The 16,353-nt window shown below is 40.9% G+C and overlaps 1 protein-coding gene across 1 annotated transcript; it reads right to left on the minus strand.

Annotated features, from left to right (window-relative positions):
- Window positions 1-288: 288 nt before the first annotated feature.
- Window positions 289-13,518, minus strand: dnsl3 (Deoxyribonuclease gamma). Its single transcript, NM_001165127.1, is given in 9 exon segments — window positions 289-607; window positions 743-839; window positions 1,113-1,270; window positions 2,320-2,432; window positions 9,786-9,898; window positions 10,338-10,424; window positions 10,827-10,921; window positions 11,047-11,132; window positions 13,397-13,518. Coding segments are annotated over 8 exon segments (921 nt in total). The 5' UTR covers window positions 11,128-11,132; window positions 13,397-13,518; the 3' UTR covers window positions 289-430.
- Window positions 13,519-16,353: the final 2,835 nt, after the last annotated feature.

The raw sequence follows: 16,353 nt of genomic DNA on the forward strand, positions 1-16,353 counted from the left end.
TGTGTAAACAGGTCTGTCCTTTTGCGGACCGGCCCACAATTCCGTGGTAACTCCTTGGAGAAATGGTGTCATCTCTCTCCATCCTGCTGTGCAGTGTCTGCTGTAGTACATTACAGTACACTATATGCAGCACTGTCAACCACCAGAAGTGTGGTTAGAATACACTCACAAACAGTTGTAGCTGCATCAGTTTCACACTGTGTTGTTAGCCAGTTGTTGTTTTTTTTTGTGACCTATTTCTACGTTGAAAATATATTTTCTGATGAAGATGAACAGACAACCTGAATTGGTTTACTGAGAAAATGTTTTATCGTAAAATAACATTTCCTACATAGAATATTGCATGTAGGTCTTTATTAAGTAAAGCACTTGAAACATTTGAAACAAACAGAAACAGATTTACAGTTAGAATATAATTATTTATATACATCTAGGCTTGTTTTGACTTCCCTATTAACTTTCTCACGAGTCTTTTCTTCTTCCGTGGTATTGGATTTACACTGGGAGTCTCTACTTCCTCTATCTCTTTTTCCTCTTTCTTCTGTGGTACAGTTTCAGCCGTCGTCAGCTCCACCTCTACAGGGTAGTGGTCACTGATACTCAAAGCCTGCATCATTTGAGGGAGTGAAATATTTATGTAGTAAGGGATTACCTAAAAACACTATTAAAAAAAACATCTCAATTGAAAATGTTTTTAGTCCAAGATGGAAAACAGATGGCTGAAAGATGAAATATGACGTACCATAGCTTCAGATAAGTGAAAGGCTTTGTGGTAGTTGAAGGGCTTGGCTGAGTTGGGGACCATCGCCTCCAACATATCATCCCCGTACATCACAATCCTGATAGGAAGCAAAGGAAACAAAAATATTCCACAATGGCTAAAGAAATGACATGATGATATGTGTCTTCAGAGGTCCTGTTTGCAATATTGAACAGATATGTTTATAAAACTTTGCTTAACAATGAACCATTTCCATTAATTTCATAGGGTTCTTTTGGATAACATTTTTGAGAAAGGATGATATATTGTACCATATTTGATGTATTTGATCCAATTCATAACCTTTTTTGTCGTACACCTTGAGTCTATAACCTATTTGGAGTAGGTCTACCTGTCGTAGGTGTGGTCGTTGCTTGTGTTGGCTGTGGTGTCCACATCATCTCCAATCACCCAGTGGAACTTCTTGTCACTACGGATACGGATATTCGTCATGCCTTTCTTGGTGACATAACTTCCGTCCGCATTGAAATCGCCCAGGATCATGATGTTCTGCCAGAGACACAAGCAGTGACATCACACTAAAGTATTTCTATGAAGAAAAAAAATATTTTTTAAAAAATAATAAAAAAAAATTTTTAAAGGAAAATAATAAAGATTACAAAGAAATAAAAAAATATATATATTTTTTAAATTACTTCTATATTCTCTTGATTTTAAGCTAAATGCTGTCAACAATGATATAATGTTGTGTTAAAAAAAGTGGATAACACTTTTTAAGGTGCACGTTAGCTATTCATTTGTAGTGTATAAGTGTGTATATAAGTAGCCAATAAGGCCTTTATTATGTCTTATTAGTCATATATTATAACTTAATTAAGGGTTTTCTTAATCAAACATCAAACTTACTTAATAACCTCATTGTTGGTTCCTCTCTAGGTTTCTTCCTAGGTTTTGGCCTTTCTAGGGAGTTTTTCCTAGCCACCGTGCTTCTACACCTGCATTGCTTGCTGTTTGGGGTTTTAGGCTGGGTTTCTGTATAAGCACTTTGAGATATCAGCTGATGTACGAAGGGCTATATAAATACATTTGATTTGATTTGATTTGATACAGTATTTAATAAAGAGCAAATTACACAAGAAACAGACTCTTAGTGAGCGTTCTCAATGTGGAACTAATAAGGTCATAGTACCTCAATATGTGTTCCCTGTTCTAAAGCGTTATCTTTCGTTACACTTTAGAACAGGGAACACATTTTATGTACTATGTCCTTAGTAGTCCCACATTGAGACAGCTCACTAAGAATATTGTTCCTGTGTAACTCACCCTTTATTAAATACTAATATGTCTTTATTATGGCTAACAAGGAGGTTTTAAAAGGATTTTCCAGTAGCACATGACAATGTTTGAATAAGAAAACACTTAATTTAGGTGTAATATATGACTAATAAGACATAATAAATACCTTTATTAGCTACTTATATACACACTTATGAACTACAAATGAGTGGAAACTATTGGAACCTTAACGTGTCAGCGAACCTTAACTTTCAGAATAAGAAGTGTGTGTACCCAGGTGAGCATTTAGTGCGTAAACCTACATCAGTCTTCCACTTCCTCTTCACTACTTTCACGACGTCGTACAGCTCATCCAATTCCTTCACAGAGTCTTCAGGCTTGGTGTGCACCGGGATCAACACGAGGTCTTTCAGCACTATAGGATATAGAGCCATCATGTCATATCCTGAAAGGAATTGTTCTAGAACCCAACTCCCAACTACTGTGAACAGTCTGGAGTAGGTACCGTAGTAGGGGTTAGGAGTAATTCCTGACCACATCACCTGATCAGAAAAAAAACCTCTGCCAGAGTTACGTGTTAGGTTCTAATTCTCGGAGTAAAAAACTCTACGGACATTATGAAAGCTTAACCAAGTTTATTCTTCCCAGAGGATCAATACATTAGACAAAGCATGTTTCCACCAACGCAGTATATACAGTGCCTTGCGAAAGTATTCGGCCCCCTTGAACTTTGCGACCTTTTGCCACATTTCAGGCTTCAAACATAAAGATATAAAACTGTATTTTTTTGTGAAGAATCAAATACAAGTGGGACACAATCATGAAGTGGAACGACATTTATTGGATATTTCAAACTTTTTTAACAAATCAAAAACTGAAAAATTGGGCGTGCAAAATTATTCAGCCCCCTTAAGTTAATACTTTGTAGCGCCACCTTTTGCTGCGATTACAGCTGTAAGTCGCTTGGGGTATGTCTCTATCAGTTTTGCACATTGAGAGACTGACATTTTTTCCCATTCCTCCTTGCAAAACAGCTCGAGCTCAGTAAGGTTGGATGGAGAGAATTTGTGAACAGCAGTTTTCAGTTCTTTCCACAGATTCTCGATTGGATTCAGGTCTGGACTTTGACTTGGCCATTCTAACACCTGGAAATGTTTATTTTTGAACCATTCCATTGTAGATTTTGTAGATTTTTTTGGATCATTGTCCACCATGTTTGACAGTGGGCATGGTGTGTTCAGGGTGATGAGCTGTGTTGCTTTTACGCCAAACATAACGTTTTGCATTGTTGCCAAAAAGTTAAATTTTGGTTTCATCTGACCAGAGCACCTTCTTCCACATGTTTGGTGTGTCTCCCAGGTGGCTTGTGGCAAACTTTAAACTACACTTTTTATGGATATCTTTAAGAAATGGCTTTCTTCTTGCCACTCTTTCATAAAGGCCAGATTTGTGCAATATACAACTGATTGTTGTCCTATGGACAGAGTCTCCCACCTCAGCTGTAGATCTCTGCAGTTCATCCAGAGTGATCATGGGCCTCTTGGCTGCATCTCTGATCAGTCTTCTCCTTGTATGAGCTGAAAGTTTAGAGGGACGGCCAGGTCTTGGTAGATTTGCAGTGGTCTGATACTCCATCCATTTCAATATTATCGCTTGCACAGTGCTCCTTGGGATGTTTAAAGCTTGGGAAATCTTTTTGTATCCAAATCCGGCTTTAAACTTCTTCACAACAGTATCTCGGACCTGCCTGGTGTGTTCCTTGTTCTTCATGATGCTCTCTGCGCTTTTAACGGACCTCTGAGACTATCACAGTGCAGGTGCATTTATACGGAGACTTGATTACACACAGGTGGATTGTATTTATCATCATTAGTCATTTAGGTCAACATTGGATCATTCAGAGATCCTCACTGAACTTCTGGAGAGAGTTTGCTGCACTGAAAGTAAAGGGGCTGAATAATTTTGCACGCCCAATTTTTCAGTTTTTGATTTGTTAAAAAAGTTTGAAATATCCAATAAATGTCGTTCCACTTCATGATTGTGTCCCACTTGTTGTTGATTCTTAACAAAAAAATACAGTTTTATATCTTTATGTTTGAAGCCTGAAATGTGGCAAAAGGTCGCAAAGTTCAAGGGGGCCGAATACTTTCGCAAGGCACTGTAAACTCCAGTTTAGATGCACTCCTCCTTCTCTCCAACACTTTAGATCTGTTATAGTTCGACAGGAAGAGGAAGGGATACGAGTAATAAACCATTCCCCTTAAGGTGACCTGACCTGACCTCAACCCCCTTGATGCCTAATCCAAAGCTCTCCACCTGTATCCCCTATAGCAATCCTGTGACTTCCTCCCATCCACTCAGCACATTCCAAAGCCATCTGGCTCCTACAGATAACCATTAACGTCTTATGTACCAACCAGTCTCTATCACTCCTCATATACTATAGTATTACTGATGTACCAAACAGTCTCTATCACTCCTCAGATACTATAGTATTACTGATGTACCAACCAGTCTCTATCACCCCTCAGATACTATAGTAATACTGATGTACCAACCAGTCTCTATCACCCCTCAGATACTATAGTATTACTGATGTACCAACCAGTCTCTATCACCCCTTAGATACTATAGTATTACTGATGTACCAACCAGTCTCTATCACCCCTCAGATACTATAGTATTACTGATGTACCAACCAGTCTCTATCACCGCTCAGATACTATAGTATTTCTGATGTACCAACCAGTCTCTATCACCCCTCAGATACTATAGTATTACTGATGTACCAACCAGTCTCTATCACCCCTTAGATACTATAGTATTACTGATGTACCAACCAGTCTCTATCACCCCTCAGATACTATAGTATTACTGATGTACCAACCAGTCTCTATCACTCCTCATATACTATAGTATTACTGATGTACCAAACAGTCTCTATCACTCCTCAGATACTATAGTATTACTGATGTACCAACCAGTCTCTATCACCCCTCAGATACTATAGTAATACTGATGTACCAACCAGTCTCTATCACCCCTCAGATACTATAGTATTACTGATGTACCAACCAGTCTCTATCACCCCTTAGATACTATAGTATTACTGATGTACCAACCAGTCTCTATCACCCCTCAGATACTATAGTATTACTGATGTACCAACCAGTCTCTATCACCGCTCAGATACTATAGTATTTCTGATGTACCAACCAGTCTCTATCACCCCTCAGATACTATAGTATTACTGATGTACCAACCAGTCTCTATCACCCCTTAGATACTATAGTATTACTGATGTACCAACCAGTCTCTATCACCCCTCAGATACTATAGTATTACTGATGTACCAACCAGTCTCTATCACCCCTCAGATACTATAGTATTTCTGATGTACCAACCAGTCTCTATCACCCCTTAGATACTATAGTATTACTGATGTACCAACCAGTCTCTATCACCCCTCAGATACTATAGTATTACTGATGTACCAACCAGTCTCTATCACCACTCAGATACTATAGTATTACTGATGTACCAACCAGTCTCTATTACCCCTCAGATACTATAGTAATACTGATGTACCAACCAGTCTCTATCACCCCTCAGATACTATAGTAATACTACAACCAGTCTCTATCACCCCTCAGATACTATAGTATTACTGATGTACCAACCAGTCTCTATCACCCCTCAGATACTATAGTATTACTGATGTACCAACCAGTCTCTATCACCCCTCAGATACTATAGTATTACTGATGTACCAACCAGTCTCTATTACCCCTCAGATACTATAGTAATACTGATGTACCAACCAGTCTCTATCACCCCTCAGATACTATAGTAATACTACAACCAGTCTCTATCACCCCTCAGATACTATAGTATTACTGATGTACCAACCAGTCTCTATCACCCCTCAGATACTATAGTATTTCTGATGTACCAACCAGTCTCTATCACCGCTTAGATACTATAGTATTACTGATGTACCAACCAGTCTCTATTACCCCTCAGATACTATAGTAATACTGATGTACCAAACCGTCTCTATCACTCCTCAGATACTATAGTATTACTGATGTACCAACCAGTCTCTATCACCCCTCAGATACTATAGTAATACTGATGTACCAACCAGTCTCTATCACCCCTCAGATACTATAGTATTACTGATGTACCAACCAGTCTCTATCACCCCTTAGATACTATAGTATTACTGATGTACCAACCAGTCTCTATCACCCCTCAGATACTATAGTATTTCTGATGTACCAACCAGTCTCTATCACCCCTCAGATACTATAGTATTACTGATGTACCAACCAGTCTCTATCACCCCTCAGATACTATAGTATTTCTGATGTACCAACCAGTCTCTATCACCGCTTAGATACTATAGTATTACTGATGTACCAACCAGTCTCTATTACCCCTCAGATACTATAGTAATACTGATGTACCAACCAGTCTCTATCACCCCTCAGATACTATAGTAATACTACAACCAGTCTCTATCACCCCTCAGATACTATAGTATTACTGATGTACCAACCAGTCTCTATCACCCCTCAGATACTATAGTATTACTGATGTACCAACCAGTCTCTATCACCCCTCAGATACTATAGTATTACTGATGTACCAACCAGTCTCTATCACCCCTCAGATACTATAGTATTACTGATGTACCAACCAGTCTCTATCACCCCTCAGATACTATAGTATTACTGATGTACCAACCAGTCTCTATCACCCCTCAGATACTATAGTATTACTGATGTACCAACCAGTCTCTATCACCCCTTAGATACTATAGTATTACTGATGTACCAACCAGTCTCTATCACCCCTTAGATACTATAGTATTACTGATGTACCAACCAGTCTCTATCACCCCTCAGATACTATAGTATTACTGACGTACCAATCATATAGGATAAATATACAAATAGGAACTAAAGAGGATAGATGGTAAATAAATAATAACGTACGTGAAGACATGACTATACCACTACCTGTATTGAGACAGGTGAAACAGAGCTCTCTAGTGAAGACATTACTACAATACTACCTGTATTGAGACAGGTGAAACAGGGCTCTCTAGTGAAGACATTACTATAACACTACCTGTATTGAGACAGGTGAAACAGAGCTCTCTAGTGAAGACATTACTATAATACTACCTGTATTGAGACAGGTGAAACAGAGCTCTCTAGTGAAGACATTACTATAACACTACCTGTATTGAGACAGGTGAAACAGAGCTCTCTAGTGAAGACATTACTATAATACTACCTGTATTGAGACAGGTGAAACAGAGCTCTCTAGTGAAGACATTACTATAACACTACCTGTATTGAGACAGGTGAAGCAGAGCTCTCTAGTGAAGACATTACTATAATACTACCTGTATTGAGACAGGTGAAACAGAGCTCTCTAGTGAAGACATTACTATAACACTACCTGTATTGAGACAGGTGAAACAGAGCTCTCTAGTGAAGACATTACTATAATACTACCTGTATTGAGACAGGTGAAACAGGGCTCTTTAGTGAAGACATGACTATACCACTACCTGTATTGAGACAGGTGAAACAGAGCTCTCTAGTGAAGACATTACTATAATACTACCTGTATTGAGACAGGTGAAACAGAGCTCTCTAGTGAAGACATTACTATAACACTACCTGTATTGAGACAGGTGAAACAGAGCTCTCTAGTGAAGACATTACTATAACACTACCTGTATTGAGACAGGTGAAACAGAGCTCTCTAGTGAAGACATTACTATAATACTACCTGTATTGAAACAGGTGAAACAGAGCTCTCTAGTGAAGACATTACTATAATACTACCTGTATTGAAACAGGTGAAACAGAGCTCTCTAGTGAAGACATTACTATAATACTACCTGTATTGAGACAGGTGAAACAGAGCTCTCTAGTGAAGACATTACTATAACACTACCTGTATTGAAACAGGTGAAACAGAGCTCTCTAGTGAAGACATTACTATAACACTACCTGTATTGAGACAGGTGAAACAGTGCTCTCTAGTGAAGACATTACTATAATACTACCTGTATTGAGACAGGTGAAACAGGGCTCTCTAGTGAAGACATTACTATAATACTACCTGTATTGAGACAGGTGAAACAGTGCTCTCTAGTGAAGACATTACTATAATACTACCTGTATTGAGACAGGTGAAACAGAGCTCTCTAGTGAAGACATTACTATAATACTACCTGTATTGAGACAGGTGAAACAGGGCTCTCTAGTGAAGACATTACTATAATACTACCTGTATTGAAACAGGTGAAACAGAGCTCTCTAGTGAAGACATTACTATAACACTACCTGTATTGAGACAGGTGAAACAGAGCTCTCTAGTGAAGACATTACTATAATACTACCTGTATTGAGACAGGTGAAACAGAGCTCTCTAGTGAAGACATTACTATAATACTACCTGTATTGAGACAGGTGAAACAGAGCTCTCTAGTGAAGACATTACTATAACACTACCTGTATTGAGACAGGTGAAACAGAGCTCTCTAGTGAAGACATTACTATAACACTACCTGTATTGAGACAGGTGAAACAGTGCTCTCTAGTGAAGACATTACTATAATACTACCTGTATTGAGACAGGTGAAACAGAGCTCTCTAGTGAAGACATTACTATAATACTACCTGTATTGAGACAGGTGAAACAGAGCTCTCTAGTGAAGACATTACTATAATACTACCTGTATTGAGACAGGTGAAACAGAGCTCTCTAGTGAAGACATTACTATAACACTACCTGTATTGAGACAGGTGAAACAGAGCTCTCTAGTGAAGACATTACTATAATACTACCTGTATTGAGACAGGTGAAACAGAGCTCTCTAGTGAAGACATTACTATAATACTACCTGTATTGAGACAGGTGAAACAGAGCTCTCTAGTGAAGACATTACTATAACACTACCTGTATTGAGACAGGTGAAACAGAGCTCTCTAGTGAAGACATTACTATAACACTACCTGTATTGAGACAGGTGAAACAGTGCTCTCTAGTGAAGACATTACTATAATACTACCTGTATTGAGACAGGTGAAACAGAGCTCTTTAGTGAAGACATTACTATAATACTACCTGTATTGAGACAGGTGAAACAGAGCTCTCTAGTGAAGACATTACTATAATACTACCTGTATTGAGACAGGTGAAACAGAGCTCTCTAGTGAAGACATTACTATGATACTACCTGTATTGAGACAGGTGAAACAGAGCTCTCTAGTGAAGACATTACTATAATACTACCTGTATTGAAACAGGTGAAACAGAGCTCTCTAGTGAAGACATTACTATAATACTACCTGTATTGAGACAGGTGAAACAGAGCTCTCTAGTGAAGACATTACTATAATACTACCTGTATTGAGACAGGTGAAACAGGGCTCTTTAGTGAAGACATTACTATAATACTACCTGTATTGAGACAGGTGAAACAGGGCTCTCTAGTGAAGACATTACTATAATACTACCTGTATTGAGACAGGTGAAACAGAGCTCTCTAGTGAAGACATTACTATAATACTACCTGTATTGAGACAGGTGAAACAGGGCTCTTTAGTGAAGAAATTACTATAATACTACCTGTATTGAGACAGGTGAAACAGGGCTCTCTAGTGAAGACATTACTATAATACTACCTGTATTGAGACAGGTGAAACAGGGCTCTCTAGTGAAGACATTACTATAATACTACCTGTATTGAGACAGGTGAAGCGGAGGATGTAGGGCTCTCTAGCGAAGGCGTCCTCGTCTCCCACCTGGTTGTCCTTATACTGATAGCTGTCAGTCAGCTTCACATGGTCCTCTCTGGCACCAACAATACATGAGGCATCTGTCAACTTACAGCTTATCACGTTCATCTACAGGGCTCATATTCATAGTGTCCCTGAGTAGGAATACTGATCTAGGATCAGGTCTCCTACACGTGTTCAAGTTCATCTACAGGGCTCGTATTCATAGTGTCCCTGAGTGGGAATACTGATCTAGGATCAGGTCCCCATTGCTGTTTATGTACACTTGTTCATTATTATCTAAAAGGATCAGTTAATTTCAGATCTTAGATAAGCCTCAATGTAAGTGAAAATCGGATTTTGTTGTCTTTTATTTTTTATTTTCTCATCCTCATACTTCTCATCCTCCCACATTCTCATTTACAGCAACGACCTGGGGAATAGTTACAGGGGAGACGAGGGGGAAGATGAATGAGCCAATTGTAAGCTTGCCTAACAACACATTGTGTCAGTACCTGTAGAGGAAGACAAACTGTTCCTTGTAGGTGTCGCGCCCCAGTCTGGTACTCTTCACCATGGTGTAAGGATGCTTCTTGTTGGCCCTGCCAAAAGGATATAACACATATTATAAACTGGGTGGTTCCAACCCTGAATGCTGATTGGCCGACGGCCGTGATATATCAGACCGTATATCACTGGTATGACAAAGCATTTATTTTTACTGCTGTAATTACGTTGGTAACCAGTTTACAATAGCAATAAGTCACCTCGGGGGTTTGCGTCGTGCCCATGAACAGCCCTTAGTCGTGGTATATTGGCCATATACCACAAACCCCCTTGTGCCTTATTGCTTAAATGCCTTTTATTTCAGTGGCATAGATTACATAGAACAGTAAGGTATTAATCACTGTATTATATAGATGTGGATATATGACATGTATACAGGAGAATTGCTAGGGATCCAGGTATTATTGTATGTTTTAGGTCAGAGATGGAGAAAATACCTTGTGTCATTTAGCTCTTTAAGGAACGTTGTCATGGCCTGGCCAGTCCTATCAACCACTTCTAGGATCAAGAAGACACTGTAACGGGACACAATCTGGCCATATGGAATAGAATAGAATGGGAATGAATTAAATATAATATAATGACAGACTCAATGTTGAATATTAAGTATGAATAGAGAATGTGAATGTTTTTCCAGAACAATGAGAGAATAATCACCTTGATGAGATATTTCAGGACATTCTTATCAGCCACTTTGCTTGTGCCCAATCTTCTGACGTTGAAGGACGCCACCTTCATGATTGCTTCGGGTAATAGAGCAGTTATGATACATCTTAGTAGTTGGTATAGAGTCTTGTCTATAAACTGTCTGTATATGTCAGCCAAGATGATTTGTAAAAAAAAATCAGATATTGCACACACAAAACAAATCTTATTAGTGCAGTATACAGTGCCTTGCGAAAGTATTCGGCCCCCTTGAACTTTGCAACCTTTTGCCACATTTCAGGCTTCAAACATAAAGATATAAAACTGTATTTTTTTGTGAAGAATCAACAACAAGTGGGACACAATCATGAAGTGGAACGACATTTATTGGATATTTCAAACTTTTTTAACAAATCAAAAACTGAAAAATTGGCCGTGCAAAATTATTCAGCCCCCTTAAGTTAATACTTTGTAGCGCCACCTTTTGCTGCGATTACAGCTGTAAGTCACTTGGTGTATGTCTCTATCAGTTTTGCACATCGAGAGACTGAATTTTTTTCCCATTCCTCCTTGCAAAACAGCTCAAGCTCAGTGAGGTTGGATGGAGAGCATTTGAGAACAGCAGTTTTCAGTTCTTTCCACAGATTCTCGATTGGATTCAGGTCTGGACTTTGACTTGGCCATTCTAACACCTGGATATGTTTATTTTTGAACCATTCTATTGTAGATTTTGCTTTATGTTTTGGATCATTGTCTTGTTGGAAGACAAATCTCCATCCCAGTCTCAGGTCTTTTGCAGACTCCATCAGGTTTTCTTCCAGAATGGTCCTGTATTTGGCTCCATTCATCTTCCCATCAATTTTAACCATCTTCCCTGTCCCTGCTGAAGAAAAGCAGGCCCAAACCATGATGCTGCCACCACCATGTTTGACAGTGGGGATGGTGTGTTCAGCTGTGTTGCTTTTACGCCAAACATAACGTTTTGCATTGTTGCCAAAAAGTTCAATTTTGGTTTCATCTGACCAGAGCACCTTCTTCCACATGTTTGGTGTGTCTCCCAGGTGGCTTGTGGCAAACTTTAAACAACACTTATTATGGATATCTTTAAGAAATGGCTTTCTTCTTGCCACTCTTCCATAAAGGCCAGATTTGTGCAATATACGACTGATTGTTGTCCTATGGACAGAGTCTCCCACCTCAGCTGTAGATCTCTGCAGTTCATCCAGGGTGATCATGGGCCTCTTGGCTGCATCTCTGATCAGTCTTCTCCTTGTATGAGCTGAAAGTTTAGAGGGACGGCCAGGTCTTGGTAGATTTGCAGTGGTCTGATACTCCTTCCATTTCAATATTATCGCTTGCACAGTGCTCCTTGGGATGTTTAAAGCTTGGGAAATCTTTTTGTATCCAAATCCGGCTTTAAACTTCATCACAACAGTATCTCGGACCTGCCTGGTGTGTTCCTTGTTCTTCATGATGCTCTCTGCGCTTTTAACGGACCTCTGAGACTATCACAGTGCAGGTGCATTTATACGGAGACTTGATTCCACACAGGTGGATTGTATTTATCATCATTAGTCATTTAGGTCAACATTGGATCATTCAGAGATCCTCACTGAACTTCTGGAGAGAGTTTGCTGCACTGAAAGTAAAGGGGCTGAATAATTTTGCACGGCCAATTTTTCAGTTTTTGATTTGTTGAAAAAGTTTGAAATATCCAATAAATGTCGGTCCACTTCATGATTGTGTCCCACTTGTTGTTGATTCTTCACAAAAAAATACAGTTTTATATCTTTATGTTTGAAGCCTGAAATGTGGCAAAAGGTCGCAAAGTTCAAGGGGGCCGAATACTTTCGCAAGGCACTGTATGTTTCCGTTCTCTTTACCATACAAAAAGAGTTTAGACTTCCTGATGTTTTAGGGTAGAAATGATCTGCTAGAAATTATTTGCTATTATAGTCCCCACAAAGTGTTCATCGGAGTCCGGTTCAGTCCTGGTCATTTAATTCAGCTGTAAATTGTCAATAGATATCAGACCAAAAGGCTTTAAAGACAGAAAGGAGAACACTAGCCTTGCAGACTGTCTGACCTCAAGAAGAGCAGAAGCCTCAAAACATCTGACATATGCACACAGTAGCTTCCTGTGCAGTCTCACAGCAGTTTTTCACACGAAGAACATCAACATGAAATATTATGCAAATCTCTTTTCCTCAGTTTTTGTTTTTGTTGGTACAAAATAATGATATTACAAACAATTTTATGACATTTCCTCAAAGGATATTTATTGAATAAGGTCGATTGATAATAGTTCCATATTTAGTCTATTTGAACCGTATATTACATTTTCATTATTCAAATTAATTACCGTGTTATGAAGATGTACCCAGGAGTTGAAGGATGCTCTGATGCCTTTCGTAAACAGCAGAAATCCTCTTCAGAGAGAACGTTGTATGGCCTGAACTGCACTACATAACCATCTCTCTCCCTGTATACCTAGGTTGTGACTAAAGCTTTATAACATTAGCACTTCCTGTATCTGAAGAACAGTTTGCGGTGTGGAAGTTATCTATGTGTTTGCATATTTTCTTCCCATTTCCTTGTCACAGTGACATTTGTGTGCTGAAATATGTAAACATATGACTTAGTTACTTACAGACCAGGTTCTATGTAGCGCACCAAAAACATATTTGAGATAGTGACCATGTTATTATTGGATCTAGAGTTACCTATAGTGTTGGGAACCTGTCATCTGGTCCCAGTGTATCCAGAGCCCCTTATTTCTATTATTTATTAGGGAGTGGGGCAGCCCCCCCCACTCCTTCCATATTTTGTTAATGTTTATTAGACAGGATAGAGGGACAGATAAAGAGGAGAGAGTTTTCTGAAAGAGCAGGGTTCTGGAGTTAAACCTAGGCTGCAGCCGGTTAGAGTCTATAGGCTATATGTGTTAGAGAGGCCACTTACACCACCAGAACAAACTAAACCACAAGGCCCCCCATTTTTTTGGGCCCCTCTGATCATCAGGGCACGTTTCCAACATGTCATGAACAGGATTGGCCTTCCATGCGCAATTTTTTTTTGTCATAACAATAAATGTAAACAGGGCCTAAAAAAAATATTATTTTGTCATGTTTGTGTGTTGTTTTGTAATTTTAGTGAAGGAAAAAAAAGCTTGAGGCTTTTCCTGACTTTTACGGTTTATACACTATAGTACATAGCAGAGACACCTAGCGATGTCAACTCTGACAGGATAGCCCCGGGGCTACAGAATACTGTATAACCACAGTATGTATCTGGAATAGGTATTTCTCATCTGTCATCATGGGTAGTCTATGAGTGGCTCAGAAGTTACTGTAAATCTGAATGGCCTGCAAGACCATTTAGCTTTTAAGAGGGGCCCAACCTGCTAGGGCACCAACGCCATCTGCTAGGGCACCGATGCCATCTGCTAGGGCACCAATGCCATCTGCTAGGGCACCAATGCCATCTGCTAGGGCACCAACACCATCTGCTAGGGCACCAATGCCATCTGCTAGGGCACCAATGCCATCTGCTAGGGCACCAACGCCATCTGCTAGGGCACCAACACCTTCTGCTAGTGCATCAATGCCATCTGCTATGGCCCCAACGCCATCTGCTATGGCCCCAACGCCATCTGCTAGGGCACCAATGCCATCTGCTAGGGCACCAATGCCATCTGCTAGGGCACCAACGCCATCTGCTAGGGCACCAATGCCATCTGCTAGGGCACCAACGCCATCTGCTAGGGCACCAATGCCATCTGCTAGGCACCAATGCCATCTGCTAGGGCACCAACGCCATCTGCTAGGGCACCAACGCCATCTGCTAGGGCACCAACACCATCTGCTAGGGCACCAACACCATCTGCTAGGGCACCAATGCCATCTGCTAGGGCACCAATGCCATCTGCTATGGCCCCAACGCCATCTGCTAGGGCACCAGCACCATCTGCTAGGGCAACAATGCCATCTGCTAGGGCACCAATGCCATCTGCTAGGGCACCAACGCCATCTGCTAGGGCACCAATGCCATCTGCTAGGGCACCAACGCCATCTGCTAGGGCACCAATGCACCAATGCCATCTGCTAGGCACCAATGCCATCTGCTAGGGCACCAACGCCATCTGCTAGGGCACCAACACCTTCTGCTAGTGCACCAATGCCATCTGCTATGGCCCCAACGCCATCTGCTAGGGCACCAACACCATCTGCTATGGCCCCAACGCCATCTGCTAGGGCACCAACACCTTCTGCTAGTGCACCAATGCCATCTGCTATGGCCCCAACGCCATCTGCTAGGGCACCAACGCCATCTGCTAGGGCACCAATGCCATCTGCTGGGGCACCAACGCCATCTGCTAGGGCACCAATGCCATCTGCTAGGGCACCAACGCCATCTGCTAGGGCACCAATGCACCAATGCCATCTGCTAGGGCACCAACGCCATCTGCTAGTGCACCAACACCATCTGCTAGGGCACCAATGCCATCTGCTAGGGCACCAACACCATCTGCTAGGGCACCAATGCCATCTGCTAGGGCACCAAGGCCATCTGCTAGGGCACCAACGCCATCTGCTAGGGCACCAACACAATCTGCTAGGGCACCAACACCATCTGCTAGTGCGCCAATGCCATCTGCTACGGCACCAACGCTATCTGCTAGGGCACCAACGCCGTCTGCTAGGGCTCCAATGCCACCAACGCCATCTGCTAGGGCACCAATACCATCTGCTAGGGCACCAACGCCATCTGCTAGGGCACCAACGCCATCTGCTAGGGCACCAACGCCATCTGCTAGGGCACCAACACCATCTGCTAGGGCCCAAATGCCATCTGCTAGGGCACCAATGCCATCTGCTAGGGCACCAACACCATCTGCTAGGGCCCAAATGCCATCTGCTAGGGCACCACTGCCATTTACCAGAATAGCTAATTAAATTGATTTGATAACCGAACAGCACCAATAAATTATTAGCCTACATGCCACATTTTAGGTGACAGCCTATGCGTATTGGCTATAGTCTTTCAATACTATCACTCATTGAGTAACTCAAGTTGAAGGCCGACCGGGGTACTGCATCCTGCCATTAGCAACTAAATTATCCTTATAACTTCTTCTGTGTGGGATTTTTAAATGATCAGTTCAAGCACACACATCTAGTTTATTAGAAGCAATATAACTGGTTTATTAGAAGCAATTACTCTGCAACGCAGAGTTCCTGGATACAACCCTTAGCCGTGGTATATTGGCCATATATCACAAACCCCCGAGGTGACTTATTGCTATTATAAACTGGTTAC

Source organism: Oncorhynchus mykiss, chromosome 17 (assembly GCF_013265735.2).
Source record: "Oncorhynchus mykiss isolate Arlee chromosome 17, USDA_OmykA_1.1, whole genome shotgun sequence".
NCBI classification, from domain to species: domain Eukaryota; kingdom Metazoa; phylum Chordata; class Actinopteri; order Salmoniformes; family Salmonidae; genus Oncorhynchus; species Oncorhynchus mykiss.